The sequence below is a fragment of the Palaemon carinicauda genome, chromosome 8 (genome assembly GCF_036898095.1).
Source record: "Palaemon carinicauda isolate YSFRI2023 chromosome 8, ASM3689809v2, whole genome shotgun sequence".
Taxonomy (NCBI): Eukaryota; Metazoa; Arthropoda; class Malacostraca; order Decapoda; family Palaemonidae; genus Palaemon; species Palaemon carinicauda.
Window position 1 is genome coordinate 3,712,577 of NC_090732.1, and position 11,173 is coordinate 3,723,749.

At 33.3% G+C, this 11,173-nt stretch overlaps 1 protein-coding gene across 1 annotated transcript in view; it reads right to left on the reverse strand.

Moving 5' to 3' along the window:
- rdgA (retinal degeneration A) overlaps positions 1 to 11,173 on the reverse strand; it is a 390,177-nt gene that overhangs the window by 72,526 nt on the left and 306,478 nt on the right. The window contains 1 exon segment of the mRNA XM_068377671.1: positions 4,765 to 4,836. Coding sequence (XP_068233772.1) covers positions 4,765 to 4,836 — 72 coding nt within the window.

Consider the following 11,173-nt stretch of genomic DNA (forward strand, 5'->3'; position numbering starts at 1 on the left):
GAGAGGAAGTGGAGGCAGTATGGAGATGATAATCATTATATATATATATATATATATACAGAGAGAGAGAGAGAGAGAGAGAGTATGGAGATGATGATAATGTAAGTGAAATATTGCATATGAAGAGAATGGGTTGACTTGGGGGTGTGGGGGGGGGGGGGTTTAAGGATTTAAGGAGAGAAACGTCCACTCTCGATATGAGAGATCCTTTTGATCCAACTACAACTATTCATTTATGTTTTCATTTCCTCCGTAATTTCAGTGCGCGGACATGGGTAATATTTCGGTAGAGTCCCACCCTAGCCATTGCCTCTAGCCAGTAAATAGGAACTCCTTGAGTTTTTTTTTTTTCCCGCGAGCGAAGCAAGCGCGCGGCGCAGAAAAAAACCCATAAGACTATCGAAATATTACCGAAATCTAATGGTATTTGCCTAGCACTCGCTTCGCTCCTGAAAAAAAAAAAAAAAAAAAAAAAAAAAATCAAGCTCGTATGTACTGGCAAGCGGTAAAGGCTGGGTGGGACTCTACCGAAATTTTACCCGGACACGTCCAGGAGGTTGAAAAAAATCACGAAATGGAGCCACCCATGCAAAACTGAATGGGGTAACTACAAATGTCTCTTTACAAGGGTTGGAGGGTCCACACGAGTCTCTTCGTCCTTATAAAAGACGAAGATGATGGTAATTAACATTGGTAATTAACACACAATTAACTACAACATAACGTCATAATGGAACTTTTCCACAAAAGCTATCAACTGCCAATCCACTAAATAAACACAAATTTAAAAAAGGGGGAAAAACAAAGTCTTTTTCTGGATAAGGCTACATACGGCACATATGGAAGATTGTTACCACGGCAATCAAAACCTAACAATTACTACTGTTTAATTCCACCCATGGCATTAATCACATATCAGTTACATTCTCAACGAACGGACACCGAAATTATTGGTAATAATTACAGATAATACTGGTAAACCTTTACAATTGTTCTTAGCCTGAATCACTGTGTACTGTGAATTATTAAACGTCGTAAATATATACATCCAAAGGCAAAATTATAAAAACAATATTAATGTATGTTATTGTTCATGGCCTGAATCATTATGTGTACTGTGATATATATATATATATATATTGTATATATAACATATATATATATATATATATAAATACATATACCAAATATTATATATATATATATAATATACATATGAATATACATACATACATACATACATATTATATATATATATATATATTACCAAATATATATATATATATATTACATATGAATATACATACATACATATACATATATATATATTATATGTATATATATATATATATATATATCCACAGGTAAAATTATAAAAACAATATTAATGTATATTATTGTTCACGGCCTGAATCACTGTGTACTGTGATTATTAAACGTCGTGAAAATATATATATCTAAAGGCAAAATTATAATAAAAATATATATATTAAAATTACCAAAATATTAATTATGATAAGGCACTGCATGATTAATTAATAGCAAGACTTTAAAACATTTTCTTTCGGTATGAACAAACATCTATAAAAATTCGAATTTTGATGATGAAATCCAAGCCAATTATGATCGGATTTTTTAATACATCAGAAAATCTTTTTAGCATATTTTTCTTCAATATTTTTTTTTTCTATCTTGATAAATATCTACTAGCTCTGATTTAAATATGCAAAAATTATAAATTTATTTCCTTTATCGAATAAATAAATTTTCTTAATTGCGACTGAGTACTTATTATTCATACATTCATGTATTTAGCAGTAAAATAGGGGATTAATTGTATTCATCATTCACCATGCAGCCAGCAACTCGTTACGTGATCAATTATACAAAAGAAATTATTACTCAAGAACCATTGATAGTGTTGCTTCCACCTTATTCATCTTTAACGGCTTCATTCACTTCACCAGAGAACAATTCGAGAATATAACACTTCACAAGTGAAAATACAAGAGTGCCTACTACCGCTCAACGCTAATAGCCCTGATCTTTCATTTATTCACTAAAATCTAATGACAAGCCTACTGCTTACGATATCTACACATTTTGTATAAGTGCTCAAACCCTTGTCCTTGAAGCACACCACCAAAGTTTGTACCAGGATAACTGAGAACCTATACTCATTTTTTTTTTTAAATGAGGAGCATTTGAGCTGCCTCGCAAGGGTGCCATTTTAGCTCGGAAAAGTTTCCTACTAGCTAATTGGTTAGAATTATCTCATCTAACCAATCAGCTAGCAGGAAACTTTTTCCGAGCTAAAAGGGCAACTCCTGTGAGTCCGTGCAAATGCGCCTCATAAAAAAAAATCGAGTATACTTAGGATTAGCGGCTACTATTACAGCACTACTAGAATCCACCAATCCATATAAACTATTTCCTTTTTTTTTTTTCTTCTATAGAGTTCAGAAAGACGCGAATATATGCACCTACAGTAGCTAGACCAAAGCACAGGAAGAAAGACGGCATGTCCCTAGCCGGGACAGTCTCTCTTGACAAAATCTTAGCTGGGATAAAAAATTAAAACCCAATCATATTCTTGGTTTAATAAGAAGAAAATATGATATATTGAGGAGGTAAGGAAGCAGCAATCTTTATTTTTCCCAATCACGAGTCTTACTATAATCTCCAAAGCTATGCCTATAAAGACTTTTTAGCATCAAGACTTAAGACCATCTATAAACTATAATGATCAATAAATTTATGCTCTACATTTTTCCCTCTTATATACTAAGTACAATGTATACAACAGAAAAAACCCAATTTATGTATGACAATAACAATGCAGATAATTTTAGTATGATCACCTTCACCAATTATTATCAAATTACTATGTTACAAATTGATAATTTTAGGAAAATTTTGAGTTATTTACACAATTTATCCATACCCAAAACCATTACCGAAAAACTTACGCGATTTACTTCATGAAAATTCGAAGCAAATATAACATTCACCTTTTTCCCTGTGATACCGTTGATGTCAGCAAGATTGTTTTCAAAATATACCCTTTTAAATGTTCAAACTTAACTTCAAAATACACAAAAACCATTTAGAATGTATTCCCCAGCTTCCATGGACTAGAAAAAAAACCATAATTAAAATAGGATGCAATTGTAACTTACCACTGAAAACGACAGAATCTTACAAAAATCCAGACCAACATTTTTACCCATCACCAATATCCTCCCTACATCGAAACTGCCATTTCAACTAAAGTGATTTTATCAACAAATTCGTTAAGAACCCGTATGATCTTCATGGTTTCCCGTGTGATTTTGTTTTCGTGTCTCTACAAACACCGCCACCGGATTTAATCTCGTGCTGGGAATTGAAAACAAAAACAAAAAAGGTGTAAAAAAAATTAAAAACCCGAGGGAGGATAACACCAGCAGTCTACAACCATCTACTAATTTCAAGCTAATCAAGAAGGTATCTACAACGACCAGCTTAGGGAAGATGAGAGAGAGAGAGAGACGAGAGAGAGAGAGAGAGAGAGCAGTATGGAGATGATGAAAATCAGAGATGAGAGAGAGAGAGAGAGAGAGAGAGAAGGCTATATGGAGATGATGATAATTATAGAGAGATAAAGAGAAAAAAAGAAACTGGATGCAGTATGGAGATGATAATAACGAGAGAGAGAGAGAGAGAGAGAGAGAGAGAGAGAGGAACTGAAGGCAGTGAGGAGATGATAACAATGAGAGAGATAATGAGATAGAAAAAGAAACTGGATGCAGTGTAGAGATGATAATGACAGAGAGAGAGAGAGAGAGAGAGAGAGAGAGGAACTGGAAGCAGTATGAGAGAGAGAGAGGAACTGGTAGCAGTATGAGAGAGAGAGAGAGAGAGAGAGAGAGAGAGAGGGACTAAGGCAATGTGGAGATGATAAAAATGAGAGAGATGAGATAGAAAAAATGGATGCAGTGTGGAGATGATAATTTATAGAGAGAGAGAGAGAGAGAGAGAGAAAGAGAGAGAGAGAGAGAGGAGAGAGAGAGAGAGAGAGGAACTGGATGCTGTGTGGGGATGATAACAATGAGAGAGATAATGATAGAAAAAAAATGGATGCATGTGGAGGTGATAATTACATAGAGAGAGAGAGAGAGAGAGAGAGAGAGAGAGAGGAACTGAAGGCAGTGAGATGATAACAATGAGAGAGATAATGAGATAGAAAAAGAAACTGGATGCAGTGTAGAGATGATAATGACAGAGAGAGAGAGAGAGAGAGAGAGAGAGAGAGGAACTGGAAGCAGTATGAGAGAGAGAGAGGGGAACTGGAAGCAGTATGAGAGAGAGAGAGAGAGAGAGAGAGAGAGAGGAATTGGATGCAGTGTGGGATGATAACAATGAGAGAGATAATGATAGAAAAAAATGGATGCAGTGTGGAGGTGATAATTACAGAGAGAGAGAGAGAGAGAGAGAGAGAGAGAGAGAGAGAGAGGAACTGAAGGCAGTGAGATGATAACAATGAGAGAGATAATGAGATAGAAAAAGAAACTGGATGCAGTGTAGAGATGAGAGAGAGAGAGAGAGAGAGAGAGAGAGAGAGAGAGAGAGAAAGAGGAGAGAGAGGAGGAGAAAGAGAGAGAGAGAGAGATCTATAGACTGGCTGAGAAAGGGAATAAGAGAGAGAGTTTCTGGCAAAGCCCTTTCACCTCTGAATGCAAATAGCCAGAAAGCTCAATGGAATGTTTTTTTCATTGAACTCACTTCCAGCTCATCATCAGTGGAGAGGGCCTCATCATCGGTTTCACCATCAATTTTCTCACCATTAGAGTCGGCCTAGAATCAAGGAGTGGGAGGGAAAAATACTCTAGAAGGTTAATAGAATTATTAAATCAAATTAAAGAAAAAAATTGGAAATGGTGTGACATCTTATGGAAAATAATACTAGTGAGTCGAGCGGGGTTTACACAGTCGAACCTGGTTGTCGAACCTGGTTGTCATACTCGGTTGTCGAACCTGTTTGTCAAACAGTTTGAAGAGGTAGAGTCAGTCACAAATGTATGATTTTTGTGACAATAGAGCTCCACCCACAAAGTCTGGCTAGAACAGACTTTCTTCAAACCGTTCGACAACCAAATAATGTCCTGTCGAACCACGTTCGACCGTGTAAACCCGCCTTTTAATGAATGGAATTACAGGAGACTTGACTAAGTTATCACAGATAAAAGTAATATACAATCACATATCAATCCATATTTATAAAAAGGAAAATGCAATGTGGTTAAATTTACAAATTTACGAAGGAAGGATACCTACCCAGCTTAATACTACTACTCTCTTTAAGGCGGAATTTACACGGTCGAACGGTTCGTCGAACCAGGTTGTCGAACCTGGTTCTCAAACCCGGTGTCGAACGGCTAGATGAGGTGGAGTCAGCCATAAATGCATAAGGTTTGTGGACAATGAAGCCCCGCCCACATGAGTCAGGGGATAGCAGATTTTCTTCGAACCGTTCGACGAACGTGTTCGACAACCAAATACCCCGTTCAAACGTTCGAACATCACTTCAAACACTTGTTCTGTCGAACCACGTTCGACCGTGTAAATCCTGCTCAACACGATCGATTGACGAGATTGTTTTAAAGCCGACGTAAAAAAAAAAAAAAATATTGATCTCCATATGATTTAATTTGAATATTAAAAATTATGAAAAGGTCATTTACTGCGAGTGCGTTAACATATCACATTTATGTATTAAAGAAAATAAAGCATAAAAATAATCTCCAAAATCGGCGAAAAACAACTGAAAGTCAACTATACTCAATTTTCTTTAATGAGGACGCATTTGCACTGACTCGCACGGGTGCCCTTTTAGCTCGGATAAGTTTCCTGCTATCTGATTGGTTAGAATTATCTTGTCCAACCAATCAGCTAGTAGGAAACTATTCCGAGCTAAAAGGGCACCCCTGCAAGTCAGTACAAATGCACCTCATTAAAAAAAATTGAGTATAGTAATTTATGGACTTGAAAGCCGTGGTTTTAGTAATTTCAGAATGATACTAAAACTGAGAGAGAGAGAGTGAGAGAGAGAGGAGAGAGAGAGAGGAGAGAGAGAGAGAGATCAATAAACTCTGAAAACTACACTCATAGAAAAGAAAATTTCTTCAAACTATCAAACCATCCGGTTTAAGTACATTGGAAAATATTAAACAATACAAAAAATAAAGGTAAATTATAACAGGAATAAGAAATAAATTTTACCTGTATGGCTGATTTAGACACTGAAAAGAAAAATATCTACAGAATTTAACTAAAATATTAAAAACCAATCTATGAAAGGAAAACAAAACTATAATGGGTTACGTCAATAAACTAATTACAGGGGGAAAAATTATTAACAAATAATTACCGTAATTCGTTAAATTACAACGAAATATTACGTACTACAAAGTAAGTTTACTCTCCGAATCAAACAGAGTAAATTATAACAAAAGGAAACGAGAAATAAAAGCTAAAATGGTTCTAAAATAAACAAATGTAGCATGGAATGTCAAGCCTAAAATATGCATGCGAGGAGAACGTACAGTTAAGGTTTCACAATTCATTTTCATGATTAATTTCCGCAATTAATTTTCATGATTCATTTGCGCAATTCATTTTCACAATTCATTTCATAATTCATTTTCACAATTCATTTTCACAATTCATTTTAGCAATTCATTTTCACAATTCATTTCCACAATTCTATCTCATAATTCATTTTCACAATCAATTTTTACAATTCTATTTACACAATTAATTTTCATAATTCTTTTTCACAATTTTTACAATTTTGTTTTTCACAGATGATTTTCATAATTCATATTCACAATTAATTTTCCAATTCATATACACAATTCATTTTCACAATTAATTTTTACAATTCATTTTCCTACTTCATTTCACAATTAATTTTTACAATTCATTTTCCTACTTCATTTTCACTACTTATTTCCACTACTCATTGTCACAATTCATTTAAACAATTCATTCTCGCAATGAATTGGACACAAACACATGTGTAAAACACAAACGAATATTGACAAAAACATTAGTGTCCTTAATGAATTGACTGATTTGATGAATACTGCGAGAGCGAGAGAGAGAGAGAGAGAGAGAGAGAGAGAGAGAGAGATCCCGAAGTGTCAGATTACATCTAAAAACAAATAAAAAATAAATAATACAGCAATTTCTAACCAAACCGAATACAAAAAAAAGAAAAGAATTATTACATTACTTAAATAAAATCATAATTGATCTTAGTTTTCACTTTCACAAGGATTATTTATATCTTGAAAATTGTGTATAAATGATAAATATTGAAGGATAGTTGTGGCTTATTTGGAAAATATCTAAATCACAAGTGTCAGTGATAAAATTATCATCATTATATTATATATATCATGTATGTATGTATGTATATATATATATATATATATATATACATATATTGTGTGTAAATAAAATTTTTAAATAATCTATTTTAGCATCTTGTCATCAGTCAACCAACAGTAGCAAGTATTCCAACGCCTGTCCGTCATGGTGTCTGTAACGCTACCCATAAAAAAAACATTCATCGTGAAAATGAATAAATCGCAAAAAAGTTAATCCTAAAATCAAACGTTAATCCCAAGGAAAATCTAAACTAAAAAAAAATTTACATTCGTATCCCAGGGTGAAAAAAATAATTTACGTTCGTATCCCAGGAAAAAAGAAAATAAATTTACGTTCGTATCGCAGGGAAAAACAAAATTTACGTTCATATCCCAGGGAAAAAATCTAAATAAATAAATTTACGTTCGTACCCCAACTGCCCTCTAAGCGACACGCACAATGAATCAAAGATTTCGCCTAACTAGATCCATAAGCCTCAAGGTCTGTAATTAATTCACCCATAGAGGCTATTCCGTCTCTCAATTGATGCCAATATCGACTTTAACGTCATCCAATTGACCGGAAGAGATATTTCGTGTGTTACTGAGCAGGACAATGCCCTAGAGACTGACCATATATATATATATATATATATAATATATATATATATATATATATGTATGTATGTATGTTATATATATATATATACTGACCATATATATATACATATATATATATAGTGCATATATATAGATACTGTATATATATATATTATATATATATATATATAAATATATATATATATATATATAAATATATATATATATAATATATATATACTGACCATATATATATACATATATATAGATACTGTATATATATATATATATATACACACATACATACATACACACACACACACATATATATATATATATATATTCAGAGCCCAGGCCCCCACTCCATCCAAGCTAGGACCAAGGAGGGCTAGGCAATGGCTGCTGATAGACTTATAGGCTCCCTCAACCCCCAATCCTTAGCTCACACGGATGGTGAGGTTGCAGCGACCAAAGAAACTTTAGTTTGATCGAGACTCGAACCCCAGTCTGGCGTTCACCAGTCAGGGACGTTACCACACCAGCCACCACAACCCTATTACAAAATCTCATCTTCCTTTTACTATTTGCTTTGCAACAATCTATAACTTCTTCTATTACGCCCTTTTCTCCCATGTGTATGGGGGTAAGCACGGTTGCTTCTTATTGAAGGACTTGCTTTGGGTAGACCGTAGCCCCGATCGGCTGCCCTGCCTGACATCGCTTAAACCCCGGTAGCGTATGTTCATGCGTTGTACCAGTCACCAGCGTCCTTCCTCCCACAGCGAGGAGTTCTGGCGTGGTAGGTCGACAGTTCGAGACGTGTGAAGTGTCTGTTTTTAGGTGTTGAAGTGTTCAACAGCAATATCCTCAAATATTAGCCGAAGCAACAAACAAACTAAAAGTTATAGGAAAGGAAACGGGAATATTTATGTACACTGTTAAAAATTTGCCGTAAAAAACGGCCAAGATCCCAGAATAAATGTAGCAGGTATTTACCGTTTGAAAAGCAACTATATTGACCTTAAGGAGTGATATTACAGTTACCATCCCGTAAAAGATAATAACTAAGGTAAAAATTACGGTCGCCTGTATTTTACTGAAATGCGGTTGAGAACAGTATATGTTAAGGAGAATTTCCATTTAAAATTACGGTTTTTTTACGGTTTTTTTAACAGTGTATGCTTGGAATGTCAAACTATTTCATACAAATCTGTAGCATACATAAGACACATGAGTGCCCTGCTTCACACACCATTCATAAGTATAGTTTGATACTATATACATGAATTTCGTTATCAATCAAAATAGAATGACAATGAAAAACCCTAATTTCGATTGATACTACCAAAACTCAATGCATTTTTCATGTCCAGAGCTGTAGTAGTATGCAAGGAAAATGCATGATTTTCCCTATCCAATCTTGTTTTGGAGTTCTCAAATTCTTAAAATTCTCAAGTCACGAAATCATAAAATTCTAAGGTTCCTCAAGTTCATAACATTCTTAGGTCATCAAATCATAAAATTCTGTTTGAGTCATCAAATTAAAAAAAAATTCTGTTATGGTAATCAAATTTATAAATTTCTTAGGGCCATCAAATTCATAAAATTCTTAGGTCATTAAATTCTTATGGTCATTAAATTCATAATATTCTTAGGGTCATCAAATTCATAAAAATTTTGTTTGGGTCCTCAAAATTTCATAACATTCTGTTAGGGACTTCATATTCATAAAATTCTGTTTGGGTCATCAAATCATAAAATTCTTATGGTCATTAAATTTATTAAATTCTTATGGTCATTAAAGTCATAAAATTCTTAAGTCATCAAATTCATAAAATTCTTAAGGTCATCAAATTCATAAAATTCTTAGGGTCCTCAAATTCATAAAATTCTTATGGTCATTAAAGTCATGAAATTCTTATGGTCATAAATTCATAAAATTTCTTAGGGTCCTCAAATTCATAAAATTCTGTTTGGGTCCTCAAATTCATACATTCTGTTCGGGACTTTAAAATTGTGCTAGGGTCACCAAATTCATAAAATTCTGTGTGTCATCAATTTCATTCATAAAATTATTAGGGACATCAAATTCAAAAATTTCTGTTAGGGTCATTAAATCAATAAATTCTTGGGGTCATCAAATTCATAAAATTTTGTTTGGGTCCTCAAATTCATAACATTTTGTGTAGGGGACTTCAATATTCATAAAATTCTGTTTGGGTCCTCAAATTCATAAAATTCTTATGGTCATTAAATCATTAAATTCTTATGGTCATTAAATTCATAAAATTCTTATTGTCATCAAATTCATAAAATTCTTAGGGTCCTCAAATTCATAAAATTCTTATGGTCATTAAATTCATTAAATTCTTACGGTCATTACATTCATAAAATTCTTAGGTCCTCAAATTCATAAAATTTTTATGGTCATTAAATTCATTAAATTCTTACGGTCATTACATTCATAAAATTCTTAGGTCCTCGAATTCATAGAATTCTGTTTGGGTCCTCAAATTCATAAATTCTGTAGTGTTATCAATTTCACTCATAAAATTATTGGGGTCATCAATTCATAAATTTCTGTTAGGGTCATCAAACTAATAAATTTCTTAGGTCACCACATTCATACAATTCTGTTAGGGTCATCAAAATTAATAAATTTCTATAGTCATCAAATTCATAAATTTCAGTTAGAGTCATCAAATTAATAAAATTCTTAGGGTCATCAAATTCATAAAATTCTTAGGGTCATCAAATTCATAAAATTCTTAGGGTCATCAAATTAATAAAATTTTTATGGTCATTAAATTCATAAAATTCTTAGGGTCATCAAATTCATAAAATTCTTAGGGTCCATCAAATTATAAAATTTTTATGGTCATTAAATTCATAAAATTCTTAGGGTCATCAAATTCATAAAATTCTTAGGGTCATCAAATTCTTAGGGTCCTTATATTCATAACGACGTCAATGACCTTCGATGTCGGGATGCCAGAAAACTTCAAATCAATCAATCAAATTTATAAATTCTATTAGATAAAAAGCTAGATAATACACACAAACACAAGGACACACACACCTTCACACAGGTTCATTTATGCAATCCCACATGTACTATACTCAGTTTTTTTAATGAGGCGCATTTGCACTGACTCGCAGCG